Source organism: Acartia tonsa, chromosome 5, assembly GCF_053477335.1.
Source record: "Acartia tonsa isolate MP-2025a chromosome 5, ASM5347733v1, whole genome shotgun sequence".
Lineage (NCBI taxonomy): Eukaryota > Metazoa > Arthropoda > Copepoda > Calanoida > Acartiidae > Acartia > Acartia tonsa.
The window spans coordinates 14,749,784-14,774,688 of NC_137264.1; the positions used below are offsets into that span (position 1 = coordinate 14,749,784).

At 32.6% G+C, this 24,905-nt stretch overlaps 2 protein-coding genes across 3 annotated transcripts in view; both read left to right on the forward strand.

Annotated features, from left to right (window-relative positions):
- The window catches only part of LOC145319946 (uncharacterized), a 70,347-nt gene extending 56,789 nt beyond the window's left edge, over positions 1-13,558 (forward strand). The window contains exons 8-13 of the mRNA XM_080162346.1: positions 7,697-7,776; positions 10,041-10,168; positions 10,294-10,555; positions 10,760-11,342; positions 11,828-11,951; positions 12,216-13,558. Coding sequence (XP_080018472.1) covers positions 7,697-7,776; positions 10,041-10,168; positions 10,294-10,555; positions 10,760-11,342; positions 11,828-11,951; positions 12,216-12,523 — 1,485 coding nt within the window. The 3' untranslated portion in view covers positions 12,524-13,558. The remainder of the gene's footprint in view (positions 1-7,696; positions 7,777-10,040; positions 10,169-10,293; positions 10,556-10,759; positions 11,343-11,827; positions 11,952-12,215) is intronic.
- Positions 1-24,905, forward strand: part of Tudor-SN (Staphylococcal nuclease domain-containing protein 1) — a 472,363-nt gene that overhangs the window by 250,838 nt on the left and 196,620 nt on the right. The gene's annotated exons all lie outside the window — the stretch shown is intronic.

Genomic DNA, 24,905 nt, shown 5'->3' on the forward strand with positions numbered 1-24,905 from the left:
ACAAAGGTTCGAGTCTCGGTTCTTCTAAAATAACCACTGCTATGTTCGTAGATAAAATAACTTGGCAATTAAAATTATGACCATTTAGGCCTTTCTGTAAAAGGTCCTATGATGAAAAAATTTACTCTTAACTTGTTGCTAAATTTACATATTTTTTATTTTGATTATTTTATATACCTTTCCATAAATCGTTTGGAAAAAATTTAAATGATTATTTTTTTTTATGAAATGAACCGATGCTTAAAAATTGCTAGGTGTCATTATAAAAGTATTGATATTACATTTAATTAAATTATTAAAATACATATAATTATTTATCAAATGCACTGAAGCATAAAGAGAAAAAAAGAAAAAAATTGTTCATTATTTGCGAAGCTAAAACATATCAAAGTATAAATTTTAAGAATATAGAATCTTAAGAGTACAGTATTTAACTTAAATATATTTGCATATCCAATAGTTATAGAGTAGCTGCGCTTCTAAAAACAAACATCTAATTCTATTGGAAATAATAACGGTGGATAAATTACTTGTTAACCTTTAAAAACCCCCAAGGAACTTCAAAGATAGGACAATGGAGATAAGTTGGCGAAGATCCCTCATGATAATAAACAAAATACATTCTGCAGTTTGAAAGTATTGGTTAAAAGTTTAGACAAGGCTAGTTTGATCCAACCAAACAAGATTTTATAAAGGTACCCAAAGGTTTTGAGCTAGTAAATGAGAGAAAAGCTACAAATGAATCTTTCCTCCAAAGGTTTTATTCTAGTTTCTGTCTTCGGTAGCTTAGAATTGTTGTAGAACAATAGAATCCATAATACAAAGTAGTTTGATGTCTGCCCGTCTGTCTGTCTGTCCGTCCCTTAAGATCTCGGTAACCACTGAACCGATCGGATTCTACTCTTCAGGGAATATACCTACTGGTCCTGTGGTGGTTTTAGACTATTTTCTTGGGGGGTGGGACACCCACAACCCCCCAAAAAACAAGAAAGATCCCCCCCATTGTTTTTTTTTATGAAGATTTCCTTGGTTCTTTTTTTGTTGAAGATTTCCTTGGTCCTTTTACGAATTTCGCCTAAATTTTTTTTTCATTTCTTGATCACCTCTTGGGGCGAAGCCGCTAGTATGATTTAAACTCATATTAACTTTTCCTAAAATAATGTTCAGCTAAAAAATAGGAATTTGGGGGAAGGTGAATCCCAACTTTCCCGATAATATAATCAATATAAATTTATCTCCATCGTGCTAGCCCTGAATCCGTGGTAAATAAGAATAAATAGGGTTAAAAGCCAAGATTCATAAATGTGTTTTTGGTTTCCTGACACAGGGGAAACAGGGGTGAGAGCTTCACAACCCACAAAACAACGCAGAAAATTAGATCCTTCTACCAAAGCAACATGATGTCTGTGTGTTTATAGCTTAAGATCTCGCTTACCGCTACACATATATGGTTTTCCTTTGTAGTAAAGTTTATTATTGGTTCTGGGATGATTTAAATCTATTTTGGGGGGATGGTACTTTCGCCCCTGAAAAAAAGATGCAGTAATAGTTATTTCTCGCATCGTATTATAAACGGCTTTCCGCGGATATAGAATGTACAATTATGAGATTAAAACTAGTTTTTTTAGCCCCGAGGTGACGAAGTCACCGGCTAAAAAAACTAGTTTTAATCTTATGATTGTACATATCTATATTCGTAAAAAGCTGGATATAATACGATGCTAGACATAGTTTTTTCGTATGGATGAGAACCGGTTCCTATCCACCGGATTCGAATGAATACGAGAAATATCAATAAATCACTCAATAGAAAATTCATATAAAACTTAGATTATTAGAATTCTTTAACTAAAAATTAATTTGCAGCCATTCAATATAAACTCGTTTTGATGGAATAATAATCTTCTTATCAGACAAAAATCATAATTTTAGCTTTTTTTTAAGCACAACGAACATAAAAAAGACAAAAATGGATGTTTTAAAGCCCTTGAAATTCAATGTTTTTTTTTCTGGCAAAAAAGTGGTTAAAATTACATAGTGGGGGATAATTTAATTTTGGATATTTCAATCTTATGTTTCCTTTATTTCTCAATGTCTCTTTTTACTTTAATTGATACCAGCGGCGGCTGCGCAACAAGCCTCTAGGGTGAAACCACCAAAGGTATGTTGTTAAAATTTGTTAATATTTCTTATAATATCTTTTAAGACAAAGGACAATAAATTGAAATATACATCCAATTATGATAAACAAATTATCCCTTCTATGGTGGAAAAAATTTGGCAGTGCTAGTTGTAACAACCAGTCAAGATTTAATAAAAATAACAATAGTTTTTTAAGCCAATGAATGAGAGAAAGTGTTTTAAAAAGTTTAGGAACCAGTTTTTAGTCCAATGTCAACCCTCACCAACTAACCCTAAAATCTTTTCAGTTAAAATACAGCTTCAGCTTAGAAAGTATTGTAGAGTCAACAAAATATACAGACAACCTAAATGATAAAGTAGCTGCGCTACAAAAAAATTATACTTCCGAAATGTATTTTCAAAAATGCAGGGCGCGTAAAATTATGACCTGCAATTACACTAATGCACTGTGTATAAAATAAAATATACTTAAAAGTAGACTTTGTAAGATTATTTTAGTTTATTTAAAAATAAGGATAAAAAAGACGTACATAAAACGTAGCTGAAAAATTTAATTATGTTTAGGTCTATAAGTGTAGTATGCTTATTTTAAAGATGATCATAACATCATGCTAAATCATCATAGGAATCAACGTTTTAAAAAAATCTTAATCCTTGAAATTCTTTTTTTTTATATATGAATTGTCATATAGTTATTGCTGGGCCTTTCATAAACATAATTGTCCTTATCCAAATTCTAAATAATCCCAAATTAAAGAGCATCCCTTTAAATTATAATCTTTCAATCAAACATCAATAATGCAGTGAAGGTCAATTAATTACCTACAAAATATTGGATTTATAAATATCTGAATAATTTAATTTAATTTAGATATATTATTTTATATTTATCTTGCGGCTACGCCTCTAGAGGTCGTTAGTCTACCCTTCACTTTATGTTATAATTTTAAGAAGGAAGAAAATTCAAAAAAGGAGCTTTAATGTTAAGGGAATGTCGGTTCAGCGGTAAGCGAGATCATTCGGTACACACAGATAGAGAGACTTCTGGATATTCTGTTAGTTTTATAAGGATATATTAAATTAGATAATACAATACCAATTTAGGGATGGATCATGACAATGTAGTGTTGGACTTTTATCAATTTTCTTAACACACTTGCATCCCAACTATTTTAAACAACATTGCACGACCTTTGTACGGATGTCCTAACTCCCAACATTTTATTATATTAAACTCTATCACTTTTACCTCTCTCTCTCTCTCTCTTTTAAAAGGGAAGCTTTTCTATAACAAGGGTCTGGCCGTCTGTACGTCCGACTGCCTGTAACGGTAAGCTCTTTTCGTAAATTTAGACATGATAGAATGTCCTATCGATTTCATACTTTCAGGATGATTCCTATAATTATCAATATAAATGTATGGCCTTATGTCTTGAAACAGTTTTGTTTTTATTGGCCGTTATCGTTCCTGTTTTAGCTGGATTAATATGATACAGTACATAAGTGGGTGGAGGCTTACAGTCATGAAACCATTCTACATCATCAAAATTTTATAATAGTCACACTGTTCCACCTTTGGTCAAAATACTTGAAAATTTAGATATTCAAAAGCGTCAAATAAATTATATTTAGCATCCAGTTGAAAATAAACTGAAAATAAAAAATTAACACACAGAAAATCACAGTTTTTTTAGCCGGTGCCTTCGGCACCTCGGGGCTAAAAAAACTAGTTTTAATCTCATAATTGTAAATTCTATATCCGCAGAAAGCCGTTTATAATACGATGCGAGAAATAACTATTATCTAATCCTAGTCTGATTGTGTTTGTTTAATTTCATTTGTCAGAGAGAGAAGGGATTATTCGCTGTTCATTAAACTGGTCCCCAAAGTTTTGAAATAACGATTTCATAATTTATGAATTTTGATTGGTTGGATCTTTAAGTTGAGTGTTCATACGTTTCAACCACTAATTTTCATCTACTAAAGGGGTAATTTTGTGTATCATCATTAGGGATGTACATCAATCTATCGGCCATCGTCGTATAACTTTATATAACTGATTTTGCAATGTTTTGTACTATGGTGTGCTGATAACTATTCATAACTGGAACCTGATTATCTCTCCTGGAAAAATTTTATGATGGTGTGAATTCATTCCTGTAAGTGTATAAAAACATTCATAACATATTTAATATATAACATAATAATATAAACATTATAAAACAACCCCCTTTCCCATTATGAATTTTACACGTGAAGTTTTTCTACAATTCTGGTCGACCGAATTATGTTGCTACGCTTTCTAAATTGTACCTAACTACTACAGGAATCATCCTGCAAAGTTTGGAATCGATAGGACAATTCTAACCTGTTTAAATTAACGAAAAAAGCTATCCGTTTGTGACGGACGGACGGACGGACCGACCCTAATTATAGAAAAGCTTCGCTTTTAATAAGCATCACAAATGTTTCGTTTTTCTCTCAATAAGATTTTGTATGGCTTTAAATTGCAGAAAAGTTCTTATTCTTCAGTTGTAATTTCCCCCCCCCCCTGTTGAACACATATATCCACAGGGATGGAGGGGACACTGGGCTGTTTATTATACTAGTTTTGTTTTATAATAACGTTTAACGTTTTCTTATTCGCCGCCTTAATTACTTTGGGAACTTTTATCGAATTTTTATTGGTTGGTTTATTGCATTTCAACCATTAATTGTAATCTATAAAATGGTTAATTTTGTGTATCATCATTTGGAATATACATCTATTTTTGCAGACATTGTCTTATCCCTTTTGATCCATGCATATACACAACAAAGCATTTGATAATTGAAAAGGAGGGACGGCTTTATGCAAATTAGGCCGTAAAAAGTTCATATTTATTATAGATAGATAGTTTCGAAGTCCTAAGATATTTAGTTAAAAGAGAGATAGATAGAAAGAAAGATAGATATACTTTGGATAGATTTTGAAACATTAAAATCTTCTGGATTTTAAGCGAAGCTTTTTTATAGTGATACGTCTGTTAGCAAACTAGTTATACTTAGGTTATCGTCCTGACATACAATACATAATTGATTGTATCGGGGAGGGAGAGAATATTTGACTGTAAAATTTACTGGTTCTTATCGTTTTTTAAAAACATTATATCATTCGTTAGCTCAAAAATATTTAATATTCAAATTATATGTAAAAGCTTTTCAACCAATAATTTTTAATTAACAGAAGAAATAATTTTGTTTGTCATCGCTGGGGATAGACATACTTTTGCTTGAATTACTTATATATTTCTGAACTATTGAGCCTATTTTTATTTGCTTTCAAAATGAAAAAAATTATTTATTATTTACTTATTCTAGTACAAGCAGCGGCTACGCCCCTAGAGGCATCTAGGGGCCCTTGGGTTGGGGGGGGGGGGGAGTCGAAGCCCCTCTTTCAATTTCAGTTTTTTAAAGAAAAAGTTTTTTTTTTATTTTTGGGGGGTTATTATTTTCTAAGGGTGATTTCTCTTGAGATGGTGGTGGTACCCTCCTTCAAAATAGTTCTAAACCTTACCAGGACCTAGTAGAAGCTACCATGTAACGGAGCACCATATAGGTTCAGTGGTTAGCAAGGTCCTTTGGTACACACACACAAAGACATACAATAACCTGTTACTTTATTTTAAGGATAGAGAGACAAAATTTCAGTTATCTAAGTTTAGATATTGTATATTTGTCGTAAAAGCCAGGAATTTTAAGGGATACGATAAGAAATAACTCCTGATTAAAATTATTGGTGGAAAAGTTTTTAAAAATGAAAATTTGTACTAAAATTTTTACGCCAACAAATAAGAGAACATAATAAAATAATATCCTCTCCCTTCCAGCATAAAAATACATGTTGAATAATCATACATTTTTAGAAAATATTTTGTTAATAAAATTATTTTAATTTTCACATACTAATTAAACTTTTGTTCTAAAACTTTTAATGATCCTCGTTAAGCCTTTTAATAAATTAGTCGTTTTAGCCTCAATTTGAAACCTAACTACTTTGTAATACTAATTTTATGTATATAATAGGGTTGTATCTAGATACATTGATGCATGATTCCAAGTTTCCAACTAACAGATTTAGCGGTTTTTTTCTAAAGAAAAAAATAAGCAAATAGAATCACATGAAATTGATCCTGAATCCTAATTCTATTATTACTTTCACAGAAAATCTGCGTTTTTTACGTCATATTCATATCAAATCAGAGGACACTCTAATCTTTATGATCTTTAGAAACGAAGCTACTCTATACCTAGTATGTACTATGCATTTCCTTACCCATGTAAAGGCAGGAAACTTTAAGCAGAAATTACCTCCTCATGAAATATTTTTTAAAGGCGAAGTTTTTCTATAATTAGGGTCGGTCCGTACGTCCGTCCGTCACAGAGAGATAGCTTTTTTCGTTAATTTAGGCATGTTAGAATTGTCCTATAGATTTCAAGCTTTGCATGGTGATTATTTAGTAGTTAGGTACGATTTAGAAAGCGTAGCATCACTATAATCATTACAAGAATGTCCGTACGTCCATTTTAAACATGTTATTTTTTTTACTTTTTAAACAACAAATTTCTATGTGATCTAATCATCCGATTGGTCTAATTTTTGGTATGTTGATTCCTGGGACAACAAAGTATAACTTTATAAGCGAAGCAACTCTATAATCAAGTCGTAAAAATGTAAGTATGTCCATAAACATTATCATGTATCAAGTAGTTTTTCAACAAATTTACTTACAATTTTGCTTCGACTCTTATACATTTATATTCTGATTATTCAGTTCTGACACCATATAAGTGTTAATGTCCGTTTGTCCTACAGTTTCAATGCTTCGCTTTTATGGATGTTGTCATCCTTGTTTTTACTAATTTGATTGTAATAACATATTTTAGAAACTAATTCTAAATATGAGTTTGATACCTTAATGTTTAGAAAAAAAATTATAAGTGTCCTATTAAGTTTATATTAATACCTAACTAATGCCTTAAATGAGAACTATATGAATATAATAGGATTATGACATACATGTATTATTTGCAGTTATGCTTCTTGTCAATTCTCCTGTACATGCCTGTCTGTCTTACGGACATTAACGGTAACAATTGTACTATGTCATAAATTTGTTGGGTTCCAACTGCATCAGAATTAAAGACGTTAAAATCATGTCGGAAAGGAAATTCTAAATGTCTTGGACCATAAATATATGTGTGTTAGAACTTTTAAACAAAGTTATGTAATCAACTTGTTAGTTTTAGGTTGTTTGTTTGTCTTTTATTTTGTACCTAATTGTCCATGTTAAATGTTGATTGTTAATACATGAAAAGTACAGGAAAAGATTAATAGAGAAAACTTTCAGAAATAAAATATGATAAATTCACTGATTGAAAAGGTCTTTGATACTTCTTAGTTATTTATTGAAATATATTTCGGTGGACATTGCACCCTCATCAGTCTGAATGATAAGGACAAAAATACAAACAATGAGTCAACTTCAATTATTTAATTATTCTTTTCTTTTAGGTGTTGGAGACCGGTATTTCATCTATGGTTGGACGTTATAACCGATGGAGCTACTCTACTCCTGTGGCTAGTTTTCATAGGTTGGTTTTTATATTTGTTTTTGATGACCATTTAATTATCTATCTACTACCTAGTTTTATTTAAATTTAAAAAGCTATTTTTATATCTATTTGTCATTTTTTTCTTACTATCAAATGTACTTTATATGTTCAATATCTAATCTATGGTTTGATGGGAGGGGGGGGGGGGGGAGTTGAGGGAGGTGTAACTTCATTTACAAGAAAATAGTCTATAGTATAGATATATACAGATAGCTACCTCCCCCCATTTATCAATGATCTTTTTCGTCTGCTAGCAAACTGTTTTCTGCCACTTAGCTGTGTTAATTCTTCCGACACCATTGGTTCATTTTCAAAGACCCAATTGAGAGTCGGCACAAGGACATTGGGATGGGGAGATACAGTTATTTAACTCCTTCCCCCTCTAGTGTTTTACTCTAATCCCCCACCCAAAAATTATATTAAAACCCCTATTGTAATTTTGAACAGCGAACAGCTTCCCCGTCAAAAATGAACGTAAATACTTGGGGTATGATGTATTTCTCTTAAGAAATAATTACCTATGTGAGATTAGAATAAAAATTCATAATTTATTAGTATATTTATTACCTGTGTTTAGTGCCCTAGGAAAATGGGGATAGATATCTCCGCTTTTGGCCTATCTAATCTATTAACGTCATAGTAGAGGGAAAGAAAAAGGGAAGAAAAAACCCCTTGAAAATAGATGGGGTATAAGGTATTTCCTTACAACAATAGAATAGGTAGGCCAAAAGCAGTGACATCTATGCCCATTTTGCTAGGGCACTATAGACAGCTACGAACGTACATTTAAAATGATCTATGTATTTTTACTGATATATTGAGATAATTTGTTTTTTATTTTAAATTTTATTTTTATCCAAACAAAAATAAACAGGATACTATTAATCTTAACTTTCCCAGAAACAGACATGTATTCTAGAAATAAAATCAATGTCAAGATTGTACAAAAATGTGGCTTCTCCCCTAGTCTTTATGACCTCTGCATTGCGATGATGATAAGTAAACCTTATATATTTCAAGAAAAATAAAAAAAACTTTCATTGAAGTAGAAATCAAATTGCTATCTCTAGCAAAATGCTAAGAATTGTATATTTTGCTAGATTTTTAACCTCTAACGATAATGGATAAAACAAGCATTGAACGATGGGCCAAACTTACATCTTTCACTGTCTTGTTTTTAACGATTATTTGACCCTTTCAATGCTATTGCACAACCCCTGGCCTATTCTCTATAAATTTTTATCTACTACGACAATACTCTTGTATAAAAAGTACTAAATTGTTGTTTCAATTTTTAGTAGCTAATCTACTTTATCACTAGGGTTAATCCCACCCTCCTTAAATATCAATATTGTATTTGTTGGTTTCTCTCCAAATTGAAGAATGATATGAAAATTAAACATTGTTCCTAAAGCAATTTATTTTGGAAAGTTTGCCCTAACCTTTCGAAGAAAAGATACCAAACCAAGGCCCTTCATACATAAAGCTTTCCTTAAATGGAGAATCTTAGAATTGTAGCGACAGTCTACTTCTTTTTAAAGGTTTAGTTAACAAAACGACCTGATTTTTAGATTAAAAGACACAATTTACAAATCAAAAGTTAGTCTTTTTCATTCTAATTCATTTCTTTCATTTTATTCAATAATTTCTCCGTCACTTTGATTTCATCTATCCTTGTTTTCTTATTTCATAAATGACAGCAATAATTTTGGTTGGGATATTTATGCCTGACATAAAGATTTATATCTTATACGAGCTATCTTTATAAATAGCGAAAATACTCTACAACTAGCTAACTGCGTCTGTCAGTTTATATGTTATGCTAACATGAATATACAAATGCTTATCAATTGAAATGTACACATGCCCCCATCCCCCACTATTCACTCCCATAGTTCATTACTTTTATTCCCTTATCCCCCTTTTTACCTTTTTACCCACCTCTTTATAAATGCACCAACCTCACTCTGAGGAACGTTTATGGACACACAAGCAATTTCTTCGCAACTACTGATAAAATTATCCTTGTTAAATATATTTCTATTTAGACATTTGCCTTAGAAAGGATATATAAATTATTTTTCATCCTAAATTGCTTTATTCTTTTTATATTGTCTTTCTTTATCTTTGCTATATATACTTTTCTTCTCAATGAGTATGTCTACAATTACACACAACATTAGAAAGATTGTAAGAGTTTCTAACTAAAAATACAAACAGACAAACATCTTGATTTGTCTTAGGATGTCACGAGCAGATGAAATTGTGTGCCTGCACCAGGGTGCCAACACTCTCCTCTACAATATCAAAATGGCAATTTCCAGGCGGACTTCAACAGCGGTTACAGTCATGACGTCATCAACCAGCAACCAATCAGGAATGGACTTTTTTTATTGTTTTTCCGCCATTTTTATTTATAATGTTTTACCAATTGTTAAGCTTTTTAAGGGTCTAATTCTATATTTATTTTTTGAACAAAAACATCATAAAAATCCAAATCAGTAGGTGGCAAATCATCAGCTGCATCACAAACTGGTTCAAGTTTGTCGACTAGCGCCACTAACAGCACCCACGGCGGAAACAAGAACAACATGAATGAGTTGGTGGGACAGCTGCGCGAGTTTGGAACTGTGTTTACAGATCTGATAGAGGCGCTGTTGACAGATATTGTCAAAGAGTCTTTGGATACTCTGGCCAAGTGCCGGACAGAGTCGTGTCTCAGGAATGTTTTTTATAACTTATTACTTAACCATCAGAGGCATTGTAACACCATCCAACCCCTTGAATATATCTTAAAAGTAAAAATGCCCAGAGTTTTCCTAAGAGGAGCAAATCTAAAACACTTAATAAGCTTTAAACAATTGACATACTTCTTTGAATCTTCATTCTTTCTCTCTTTTCCTTTTCACTCCTTTAATCAAATTTCATTTGTATACATTCTAAGTTATAAAAATTAATTTAGGGACTCCCTGCATTTAATCGCCAAACTTGGCCTCGAGGGCAATCACATTTGCCGCATATTCGCCAGGGAAGGCGGAGTTGCGGCGTTAATTCATCTTCTCGCACCGCCGCCATCTACATCAACCGGTAACAAGTCCGCCGATCCTAACTGTGAGCCGGCAAAGTTTCCCGGTTTGAAGGGGGCCGTCTTGAGAGCACTAGGAACCATTTGCTGCGTTGAGGAGAGCATTGACGATCTGCAAGCTCGCGGCGGATTGGACATTCTGGCCGAAACGCTGCGGGAGGGCGAGGAGAAGGTCCAAATGGAGGCGGCCGGCGTGATGGCGCAAATCACAAGCCCCTGGATCGGCGATAGTCTGAACTCATCCAAGCTGGACGAACATGCTTATGATATAGTCAGCTCCCTGACCGGGTTGTGTTCGGAAACAAAAACTAGTGAAACCTTGTTGTTATGCGCTGCGGCGCTGGCGAATTTGAGCTATCAGTCGCCGCTGTTTCTTACCGCCATGTCGCAGATGGATTCTGTAGCGCCGCTACTCACATTTATCTATGGTCGTGTTAGCCCCAGTATTTATATTCTAGATCAGGAAAGATACTATAATTATTTTAAATCCTTTAAAGAAATACAGACAGTTTTTTTATGTCTAATAAAAAAAGAAAAGTAGAATAGTAATTTTCCAATTCAAAAAACTCCTAATGAAAATTGCATATTAATTAAAAGATAACCTGTTTTTTTTTCACTGCAGACTAAAACATTATACAAACAGTTTTTAGACAGCATGTTTTATTCTGATCCTGCTAATTTTCTTTAAATGATTGACTATCTGTCTGTCTGTCTGTCTGTCTGTCTGTGAGTAGCTTAAGATCACGCTAATTAAGGATACCTCCACTTTCCCAAAGAAATAGCCCGTGAAACCCCCCCTCAAAAAAAAATTAAAAGTAGAGTTTCGAATTGCCCTCCACTCCCCCCTCTTCCCCTTTCCTCAACTAGAAAAACTTACGTACCAACAGCCAATAACATCTCATTCCTGAAGAGTTTTGCCAAGAAAATTATAGTATCTATTCATGCCAGATTGCGACAATCCTTGCTAACTTATCCGCTAGTCACCACACCCGCGAATCTTTGTGCCGCCAGGACTTGATGCCCGCGTTACTGCTACTCCTAGCCGCAGATCCGGATGCGAATGTTCAAGGTAGGTTTTATGCTAGATTTTTTCTGAATATGCTGGATTAGAACCTGTTCTGAGCAACACTGAAAAATTATGAATCGTATCGTAATATATTTTTCAAAAAAAATAATAAAATTTTGGTTTCAATTGAGAAAATATTATATTTTTTTTATTACTAAACATACATCTATTAATCTATCCTACCATTATAAACCTTCAATCTGTATTTTATTAAAATATTTTAACATTTTCTTTCTTACTGTATTATTAAAAATAATTATTTTTTAGAACCCACCTTACCCGTATTGGCCGCAACCCAACGTGTCCAACAAAAAGCGGCCATAGCCATCGGTCGGCTGGCCGTCTACCACGGTCTCTGTCTGTCCCTGGTGTCCGGCGGCGGCCTAGAGCGCCTGGTCGAGTTGGCCGTCTGCCGCGCGGCGAGACTCGACAGCGATTACACGCTGGTCAGCGTTGTCACGGCGGTTAGAAAGATTGGCATCACTCTGGATATCAGGATTGTTAAGATGATCAACGGCGCATATTTTTTTTTCGGCACAACCTATATTTTCTGCTCTTATTCCTGCTTTTGGTAACTAAAAACTATTGAGCGAAAAGGTATAAAAGGACTGAATTAATATTTAATGAGGAACTTTTCCTATTAGAGGATTATTTTATCGTCAATTGTCCTATCTGTATCCCTGTGACTTTAGAGTACATGGCTAGGACAATAGACAACAACCTAATAATTCCTATTTTTTAAATTTGCTCTTAGAAATTTTGGCAAAAATTAGATTAAATGAAGGGTAGAGTTCTTTTTTTATGGATAAATGAGCTAATATTCTCAACAATAATCTATGCCTGTAGGTCTGAACTATCACGTCTCGGCGCTGGGAATCTTCTCGAGTCTGACATTCTACAATCCATCAAGCTATACAGCCCTCTACAAGAAAGCTTTGTTTAAAAATTATCAACATCAAAAGAAAATGCTCTGAAATTTGTAACCGAAAGAGCTTTTTTTAATTAAACATCAAAAATGCCATCTTAAGCTCATTTTAAAAGCTCTGTTTTTCTTTAATCAAACCAATTTTTTAATGACAAAAGAAGATTAATTTAGCTGTAAATTTGATTGAAAAGTATAATATACCTATTTCATTAGATATACCTAATATTTATATGATTTAACTGAGGAATTTCAGGCGGCTTTTCTTTTTTTACATAATTTCTTTCTTGTCCTTTTCAATGAAGCTTAGCTTAATTTATTAAATTCAAGATTTTATCAACTATATTTAAGCATTACAGTCAAACGGTGTCCATTCACTTCTGCTGATTAACACATACTTTGTGCTGTTTGAATATATCTCAGAAATGCTGAAATGGATGCCAACCTAGTCGAATCTAAAGAATTTTAGCTTTTTTGTTAAAGCTAAAAGTTTTGAAGTTCAATCTTTAGATTTTTATTATTTTTGGCTGAAAATATCAAGCCATTTGAAGACAATCTTTACCCAAATTATTAAAATTATTTTTGTTTTATTATTTTTGCTTATGTTTAAAATGAAACAGTTTTCCATTATCTAATCAAAATTATAATTTTTAATAACAAAATAAATATAAATTTTTAAATTTCAAAACATGTTATTTTTTATTTCTTAAGTGTGTTATCAGAATATAATTACTTTTATTCAAGTGTTTCGGTCTGTTAGTCCGCCTGCCTGCACAAAAATAATCCTCACATAAAAGTAACAGGATGTATGTCTGAGTATGTGTCTGTACCGAAGGATCTCGCTAACCGCTGAACCGATATGGTTCTCCTTCACAATGTAGCTATTCATGGAAATAGTAGGTCCAGGAAAGGTATATGACTATGTTAGGTTAGGGTACCAACACCCTCTCCAAGATAAAACATCCCTAGAAAAGAATGCAACCCCCCTCATTTTTAACTTCTTCTTTTAATAATCAAAATGGGCAGGGGTCGAACCGTTTCTCGAAGTCGTACGCAATGTTGTTAGAGTGACGTGAATTTGAGATCTCAGTTTTCGTGATTTAAGAACAACTTATCATTAGACCATAGCGAATTTAATAATCTTGCAAGCATTGCTTTTATCTTACAGATCAAATAATTACATCAAATCGCGAAAACTGAGATTTGAAATTTGCGCCACCCTTCCAACATTGCATATGGCAGAATACGACTTCGAGAAACTTTTCTTTTTCTTATTACTAATCACCGGTGTTTGAGACCGAAATTTTAACTACGCTAAATATAATTTTTTAAGTCTTGTTTCTAATTTTCTTTATCTGTTAAAGTTAATTATATAAATGAACAAGGATGACAACATCCATAAGTAGCGAAGCACAAAAAATTGTGGATGGGAATACGTAGAAGTAGATTTAAAGTCTATTTATTAAAATCAAGAATAGATTTATTGGAGAAAATAAACACGAAACCTTGTTTTATTTTGTATGATGAAGACGGTTAAAGTAAATTACATACTAGATGCACATAACAATGGGGGGAAAAAATTTGAAACTGTTAATGCAAAAAAGTTTTAAAATTGGACCAAAAATACCTAAGATATGGGGAAATATGTCAAACATATAAAAATAGCCAAAAACCTGCTAAAAGGCAGTTTGGCCGCCATTGTTTCTTTTCTTAAAACACCAGAAATTTAATGTTAATATCTTTAACTGAAAATTTTTTGAAAATTGGACTATAAACACCAAAGATGTGGGTAAAAATGTAATAAATACAAAAATAGCCAAAAACCTGCAAAAAGGCAGTCTGACAGTCATTGTTGTTTTCTTCAAATGACAGGAAATTTAATTTTGATATCTTTAACTGAAAAAATTTCGAAAATTGGACCATAAACACCAAAGATATGGGGAAAAATGTGAAAAATATAAAAATAGCCAAAAACCTGCAAAAAGGAAGTCTGACCGTCATTGTTGTTTTCTTCAAATGACGGAAAATTTAATTTTGATATATTTAACTGAAAAAATTTTGAAAATCGAACCATAAACACCAAAGATATGAGGAAAATTTGGAAAATATAAAAAATAGCCTAAAACCTGCTAAAAAGCAGTCCGACCGCCATTGATGTTTTATAGTTAATTGTGCTCCTTAATGATGGGAATGTTGTCAAAAAATTTCAGCTCTCTATCTTTTATAGGAGCCGAGAAAATCACGTTTCCCCCAATTCATTAATTACGGACGGACGGACAGACGGACGGACAGACGGACGGACAGACGGACAGACGGACGGACGGACATTGTGAATTATAGAGTAGCTTCGCTACTAAAAATGTGTTATTTTTAAGTTTAGAAAGGAAATGAAGAACTGACGTCACGTACATAATTTGGAATAGAGACAAATTTTATCACAAAATAAACCAAAGTCGTTATTGGACAGTAAATCATACTGGTACCCAAAGTTTTATAAATACGTACTCTTAACCATTTTTTTAAAAGCGAAGCTTTTCTATAATTAGGGTCGGTCCGTCCGTCCGTCCGTACGTCCGTCCGTACGTCCGTCCGTCCGTCCGTCCGAGATAGTTAGCTTTTATTCGTTAATTTAAGCATGTTAGAATTGTCCTATCGATTTCAAACTTTGCATGGTGATTTCTGTAGTAGTTAGGTACGATTTAGAAAGCGTAGCAACTCTATATTCATTACCCAAATGTCCGTACGTCCATTTTAAACATGTTGATTTTTTTACTTTTTTAAATAGCTTTTATTCGTTATTTTAAGCATGTTAGAATTGTCCTATCGATTTCAAATTTTGCATGGTAATTCCTGTAATAGTTAGGTACAATTTAGAAAGCGTAGCAACTCTATAATCATTACCAGAATGTCCGTACGTCCATTTTAAACATGTTGATTTTTCTACTTTTTTAACAACGAATTTTTATATGATCTAATTATCCGTTTGATCTGATATTTGGTATATTGATTCCTGGGACAACAAAGAACAATATTTTAAGCAAAGCAACTCTATAATCAAGCCCTAAAGATGTAAGTATGTCCATAAACATTATCCTGTATCAAGCAGTTTTTTAACAAATTTACTTACAATTTTGCTTCGAATCTTATACTTTTATATTCTGATTATTCAGTTCAGACACTATACAAGTATTAATGTCCGTTTGTCCTACCGTTTCAGTGCTTCGCTTTTATGGATGTTGTCATCCTTGTTCATATAAACTTTGGGGACTTTTAATCTAGAGCAGAGGTAATTTTATTAAGCATAATTTTAGTTGTATTTACATGTTATCCCTTACAGGATCCCTGATTACAATTAGGTTAAAACGTTGCTTTTTTACAGGGAGTAAGGGAGGGGACAATGGATCGAATATTCAATTTTTAAGAGTCTGAGACTTTGGGTACTGGCGTAAAGGGAATGTGCACGAATTCAGCAGTTTCTGACTGACTTTGGGTACTAGCGCATCAATGCCCCGCTAACTAGCTAAGTTAGTTTTGAATATTGCGGACAGAAAAATTTGTTATTGATGGCTGGTTTTAACAAATATTTTTTCCCAAGAAAATGTCATTTCATGTATAGAAACTCTACTGTGATATTTATGTATTAAAAATCTAAGAACCCCTTGAATTTAGGTAGCAGTTAAAAATATATGAGAAGGGTTGACAAATTTCTAAACAAGATTTTTCTAGTGATTAATTACAGAATGTTTACTACATTGTGATGTATTGGTAATTTAATTTTCAAGTAAATGATTTTTTCTTAGAACTAATCTTGTTTTAAATTATATTAACATGATCCCTTTACAATTTTGGTCATTTTTTTAGATAAATCTGGTTTTCATTGCTTTTCAGCGAAAACTCTTAAATTGAATTAATTGCCCATTGTTCCCTCCCTTATTCCCTGCTTTTTAACTTTTTATTTCTGATCATGTGTGCCAACAGCCCAATCACCATAAAACCTCTTGTGATGATTATGGCGACCTAGTCAAGGCATTTCCCATACTCAACATCACTTGCCTGATATAGCAACAGAGATTTTACGATAGTATTTTTAGTTCTTTTATATGCTTTTCTTATAACATTGTACATTGTTGTCCCAGGAATCATTTTTTGCAAAATCAGTTGAATAAGATAGATATATCACATAAAAAGTTGTTGCCAAAAAAAGTTAAATAATTTTCAACATGTTTTAGATGGACGTACATTCTTTTCTGTCTAAATCTTACTTGTAACATTAATCATCCTGCCAATTTTAAAATCGCTGGACAATTCTGACATAACGTAACGGATATACGGACCTACCCTAATTATAGAAGGGCTTTGTTTTTAGAAATATTACTTTCTTTTATCATGTGATTTATTAAAAAACTGCGCCCATTCTCTATGTCTTTCTATAATTAACAAATTATTAAAGGCGAAGTTTTTCTTTATTTTATTCTAAACGTTTTTACGTCAATGGCAGTTAAACTGTTGGATGCTTTTTAATATTAGAAGGTTTCCTTCAAAGTGCCTAGTTGAGCAAAAAACCTCCCTTTGAAATAAATTGAAAAAAAGGAAGGTGAGGTAGTTTTTCGTTTGTTTAGGCTAGGTTATACTAGATACTGGATAGAGTTAACTCTCCGCAGATATAAGCCACGAAGGGTAAGAGCGCTTAGAGGATTAGGCATAGGAAAAAACTAGCCTTCTCAATACTTTTAATTTATTTCAAAAATAAGGGGTTAGTTCTTTTTAGTTTTAGAGCTTTTTGGTGAAGTGAAAAGTTTTTGAGAGAGAGACCCCAACATTTTTCTAAAGTGATGTTATCACGATAAAAGTTTTATGTTGATAAAATAAGAGCTTAAATTCATAACTTACAGTGGCGTGCGAACCGAAGGGGGCATTTGGGGCAATCGCCCCCCCCTAGCGACCAAAACGCCCCCCCCTGCCCCCCCCCCTAGCCACCGCCCCCCCTGCCCCCCCCTAAATGTTGAAAAATGCCCCATTTTGCCCCCCCCTGGTAAACAAAAATGCCCCTTTTTGCCCCCTACCCTATAAATAGCAAAACTATCCCAGTTTCAAAAAAAAAGATCAAGAAATACTCAAAAAAAAATTTTTGGCGCTTTGCGCCAATCTGACAGTCTACTCATTTAACCTTACCAAATTTTTTTTATTAGTGTAGCAATTAGGTTATAATCTCTTTTCACTGAACATAACAAACCAGGTAATAGAGAGTATTTTATTTTGTATAATATAAACTTTTTACCAAAGAAATTTTATACATCCCCAATATAATTGTATAATATACACAAAATTACCCCTTATATAGATTACAATTAGTGGATGAAACGTATGGAATCTAACTTAATTAACCAACCAATCAAAATTCCATTAAAGTCCCCAAAGTTGTTGAGCCAACGAATAAGAAAATGTTTATATGAAATATTGGGGACTAGTGTAATAAATAGCCCAAAAACCCCTTCCTTCCTGCATATTTGAAGAGAAAAATTTGCGCTTCGCGCCCTTCCAAATGGTTTCTGCTTTTTATCACATTGTAAAATTGTTGTTATTTCTAAAAAAAAAACATTTGTAAACATCAAATATCTAATCAAAAAGTTATCTTATATAAAAAAGAAACAGCATTGATATTTATGATTTATCTAAACCTTTTTCTCAACACTGTATGTCTGTCAAAATGAATAACTATATATGATGTCATATTATGTTCAGGAAAAGTTTATAATTTTTTGTGTACATACCCTTACAAAAAGACATGTTTTTTTTATTAAAATTTAAAATTTTCATTAAAAACCCTTAAAACTAACTACACTCTATATTCCTAACTTGATAAAATATGTTACTCTTGTTGTCTTTAATTGATTTTAGTTCAAAGTTGGAGTATTTATTTTTAGGTGCACTTCGAGCACCACCCTTATAAATCCTTGGAAAAACCACTTTATGAAAAATTGACAGATTTTTAAAATGCCATTTAAAGAGGGTAGGATATGTTGTTATAAATTTTTAGCTTCTCTATAATTCACTATGGCTGCCAGTTCGTAATGTTAAGGGGGAAATGTGATTTTCTCAAATACAATTAAATATAGAAGGCTAAAACTTAATGTTAACATTCCCATCATTATGGAGTATAATTAACTATTAAATATTCATGGAGGACGGACTGCTTTTCAGAAAGTTTTGGCTATTTTTGTATCTTTCACAATTCTCCCATTGTTTGGTCCAATTTACAAAATTTTTGTAGATAAGGGTATCAAACCCAAATTTCAGGTATAGTCACTTTCGTTTCGTATTTTCACAGTAGCTTTTCGCCTATTTATAGCCCCTGCAGGGCCAATTGCCTAACCCTGCAAGGAAATCACCTATAATAACCTATTAAAAGCTACTGTGAAAATACGACAAAATGCCCCTTAAGAGGCGTTGCCCTGAAAGAGACTATACCTCAAAGTTTTCCATATTTCTAAGAGATTTTTATATCTGTAGATGAAAGGATAAGTAATTTTTATTTTATTTTTAACATAGTTCTTTATATCTTTGGTTTTTATGGTATGATAAATTTTTTAGTGGATTATAATATCAAAGAAAATAAAATTTCTCATTGTTCCAAGCATCCAGTAGGTAATTTACTTTGACTGTCATCACACGACATACATGAAAAAGGATTTGTGACTTTTTCTACCTAAAATATATATTCATTTCAACAGATGCTCTTTAAATCTACTTGTCTGTATTCTTATTAATGATTTTTTGTGCTTTGCTACTCAACGATGTTGTCATCCTTGTTGTCATACAATAAAGAAATATTTAAAATCAGTTTTACATATTAGGTTAGTTTTGGGTAAATTATTTCCCCCCCCCAAAAAAATTTTTTTTTAATGGGGTTATTCATCCTTCCTGCTGAGATTTTATAACATCCCCTTCCACCCATAACAAATCTTTTGTGGTGGGGAGGAGGGTGGGGGGGGGGGGAAGGTTAAATTATCTTCTGTTCTTTTTTTTTGAAGATGCTTTCTAGCTCCCTTCCCTTCGGTCATTGCAGGGTGGGGAGAAGGGATGGGGGAGAAGAGATGGGGGGGGGGAAGAGATGGGGGATATAAATGGGAAATAGGGATGGGGGAAGGGATGGGAAAGAAGGGATAAGGACTAGAAGGCCCATAATCAAATAATCCCACCCCTTAAAACGCCCTTATTTAAAATTAGTATATATAATCAAAATGCAAAATTTTACAAAATCTTCAAAATGCCCCCCCCTAGACAAAGTGCTTCGCACGCCACTGATAACTTAATTAGTTTTTAAAATAAAAATATTGTAATACCGATATTTTTATTATGAATAAACAAATATATAGAAAGATATGAATATGATAGATAGATAGACAAATAGATAGATATAGATAAAGATAATGAAAGGGAGGTATGAAATAGTTCGATTATGTCCATCTATCAAATTGATTAGGTTTTCATATAGCTGAACTGAGTGTCCATACTAAAATGCAAAATTCATAACAGAATTTTAAAAGAATTACCAGCTGATATAAAAGTCATGATTTGTCCGTTGGTAATGCTCATGTGTGCTTCATATTTGCTTTAGTAAGTCTTAGCTCCATCTACATAACCGTCTAATCAGGGCTCGGCAGCCGCGCGTCAGCCACTTGTCTTACAATCTTTTACAATTAAAAAAAAAAACAGCTAGAAATCTAAATCTGTTCCAAATATGGCAAACCCTCTTCTATCAAAACATCGAAACGGGTTCAAATTTGGTTTAGTCGCGGCTGCCGAGCTTTTCCTCTAACTAATTCTTTTGAAATATAATCTTCTGCAAAATATTTTAGAAAAAACGTAGCCTATGTATACTGATACTATTCCAAATAAATAAAAAAAAAACTGAAGCCTATCGCCATTACAAACAGATGTCCGCAGCTGAAGAACTTTTTTTTATCATCCGTAGCTAATTCTATTGATCATTGTCAGCTACACCCTAAAAAACAAATGTTATGACTCAAACAGCCGCAAACTAAGCAGCTAAAAAAGTGTGGACATTTTTGTTGGTTTTGTAAGCACAACCAAATCGTGATCTTATTAATATTGAATAGATAAAAACCATCAAAAGAGTTGGAAATTTCTTTTCAATAAATTCTGTACCTCCTACCACCCCCTCCCCCCCTAAAAATGTTTAATTGTAAGTTTTATAGAAAGAATCTTAATTATGATTCTTATTTTGGGATAGATTACGTTTGCTTGGAAAGCTTTATATGTGATTTGAACCTGTAGCAGCATCTGAAATAATGTAATGGGGGGATGGGGGATAATGGGTTCTACACTTGCAATATATGTGATCCTACAAAAGAATTAAACGGCAGAAAGAACAGTGTTTATAAAAATGGATCGTAGAACGGCATACAAGGATTTAAGAAGATTATGTATGTTAAAGTTAAATAAATTTTAAAAAACTTAAATCAAAATGTGCTATTTTTAATTTAAATAATTTTCCCCCTTCCTTGTACTTTTAAGTTTCGGTAAATTTTTTTTTTGCTAAATCTAAACTTCGCCACATATGGATGCTCTTATATATGTTTTAATCTAATATTTACACGTAAAATTTCATTTTAGATACATTTTTTTCTATGGTTTTGGGCTATTTTACGGCCCATCCCTCCCCCTCTAATACGGAATAGATGCTACTAAACTGATTTAGTTCTTGATTTAAGGGAAGCTGTATTTTTCATTCAAGTCTTAGGATGGTTTTATGCCTTTTTTATTTTAATGACTTCTCATTCGTAAAGAGAGCCCCAAGATGCTGTTTATGGTTATTATTATCCACATCTCATTATTAGTTCATAAATATGGTGATTTCAAAAGTTCACAAAATTTCAACAGGGTAGTACCGCTGTAAAATGTGATCGATTTAGCTATATAGTAAGAAAGAGTGTTGAAAAGGTATTTTCCTAATAGATTTAATAATACTTGAGTTCCTATTATAATAGGGGTTAATGTCACCCTCTCCAAAATTTTGTAGATTTATTTTATTATAGGCATGCAGTCATTGTAACAGCCAGGGATCTATTCTACAGGGATAAGATAATGGCAAATAAATTTATGTGCATCCCAAATGATCAATCAAATTGAATAAAAGTCCCCAAAGTTGTTAAGCCAACAGACAAGAAAACGTTGTTATAAAAGCTTACTAGTGTCATAAACAGTCCAATGTCTTCTCCCTCCTTGATAACAGTGTTATGTTGGTGATAGTGATATGTCAGCAATGGGTACTTTTATTTATGTCTTAGAGCAAAAAAAACCATCAAAATTACTTGTCGACCACGCAAAAAAGTGTGGATTGCGACAGCTACTGAAGCAGCTTATAGTGTCTAATAAAAAATGACGTCATACAATAGAAATGTCCAATGAAAGATCAGTATACATTTTACCAATGGTCAATTACAATGTAGACATGTAAAATTGGTCCTTTGTATTGTATTACGTGATTTTTATTAGGCAATATAAGCTGCTTTATTTTTTATTCTTATAATAGATAAGGTTTGGTTTGATGGCTATGTGGGCAAAGATGTATTTCTGAATCCATTTTTAATCTTAACATTGAAAGAAAAGGTGGATTTATACAGCCACAGTTATAATGATTCTATGATAACTATTAATCTTTATGATTATGTTTTTGTCTCTAACTTGATATAACTCTCACATCTCTTGATTGATAACTTTAATTTAATCTAAGACCAAGACAAGCATAATAATAATTTTTATCTTTTTAATAATAATTTTATATTTTTTTCTACCTTATGAGGTACGTCTACAATTCCACAATTATAAGACAATGTATTATTACGTGGATCTTACACAAAATTACAATAAAGACTAATAAAGTTGACGCTGTAGCAGGCCGAAATAAAGATCTCTACGATCTGCCAACCTTACTCCATCCCATCACTTCTAATACTACTGGGTAAGAATTGACCAATAAATGACTGGGGAAATAGCGACCTGAATTGACGACTGTTTTTCCCCTGTCATAATATCCACATATATCCCTCGGATGTAAGACATTGGTTGGTCACCAGAACTTCAAACTAATTTGACAGTCTCTACTGAAACCTCCCAATTTCTTCAGACTCACTCTTATTGATAAATGTGTAAATGCTCAGGGGGGAGGGGTCATTTGGATGTTTATTGTACTAGTCTCCAAAGTTTTAAAACATCATTTTCTTATTCCTTGGCTTTTGGAACTTTTATTTGTTTGTTCATTAAGTTGAATGTCCAATTACTATTCAACCACTAATTGTAATTTCCAACAAGGTTGGTTAATTTTGTGTATCATCATTTGGGATGTACACATTAATTTATCGGCCCTTGTCTTATTCTATTACAGAGGAGCTCTTCAACAAATCATTTCTAAGTGACTAAAAACGTCTCCTACACCTTCATCCGCAGTAACTCTCAGCCATCAAATTTTAATTCAACTGCAGCCAGCCATAGTTACCCTCAGCTGCAGCTAGCCTCATCAACAATAAGCCTCTGCGACCCTTAGCCTCAACCGCTTACATTACAATAAGCCTAGGCCATCTCAACAGCAGCCGCAGTCGCAGCTGCGCGGCTTCCGAGCACTAGATATAACGCATCTAAAGAACACTGTTAAAATTTATTAAAAGACCATAAAACTAATGTAATTGGTGGAAAAGGACGTAGTGGTGAACAAAAATGGGAAGTTATAAATTGCATTTATCTGCTTTTTTAGTGGCGAAGCTACATTATAAAAGTAAATGTCTTTCAATCCGCTTGTCCGTCGTTGATGATAGGGCTGTCTTATTATTGATACTCATCCTTCATTATCTTAATGAAAAATATTGCAAAGCCAAGGGCTTTAATAATTATCAAACTGGATAAGACGAGCCAAATACTGTCCTTAATACACATATGTTTTACATGTATAGGTATAAAATGTGTCCTAATATTAAATTCTCCTACTTTTTCTTTAGTTTTCCTTTTTTCTTGACCAATCTTAAAAATAGGTTGTATATTTTTCATATGATATTAAACAGCTTCGCTACTATTGGACGTAAAAGTCTTTGTTTTATCTATGTATCCTATCTTTCTATCTATAAATCCTTTTATCTAAAAAATTGCATCTGTTCTTATCTATCTATCTATGTTAGAGTATCGCATCCCATTACATGCGGATGAAGCTCTGGATTCTCTAGGTGATCACTTAAATCACGAGTAATGGAAAATCTATCTATCTATCTATCTATCTATCTATCTATCTATCTATCTATCTATCTATCTATCTATCTGTCTATCTATCTATCTATCTATCTATCTATCTATCTATCTATCTATCTATCTATCTATCTATCTATCTATCTATCTATCTATCTATCTATCTATCTATCTATCTATCTATCTATCTATCTATCTATCTATCTATCTTTTCTATCTATCTATCTATCTATCTATCTTTCTATCTATATATCTATCTATCTATCTATCTATCTATCTATCTATCTTTCTATCTTTCTATCTTTCTATCTATCTATCTATCTACTATCTATCTATCTATCCATCTATATAGCTATATATCTATCTGTAATATCCATCTGTCTGTCTATCTATCTACCAAACTATCTATCTTTATATCTATCAAACTGTCTATCTATCTATCTTTATGGTGGTGAAATAAAGTGGAAGTTATAAATTGCAAGTAAATTTCCTTTCATACTTGCTACTTGCATTATACTATGTTTATACATTTAGAAAATAGTTTTGCTTTAAACTAATAAAGAAGCAGATTATAAATTAACCCTAAGCATCGCACAATAACGTTTTCAGCAGTTAAGCTGCAGAACAAGTTTTCTAAGCAGGAATATTAAGGGTTAAATTAATTAAACCCAAATATAGATAAACAATATTGCTCCTTCGGCAGATTAAAATTATAAGTGAAAATGTTTGTATTCTGATAGTTTATACAAACCAATCCTGCATTGTTAGAGCCCCCAAAA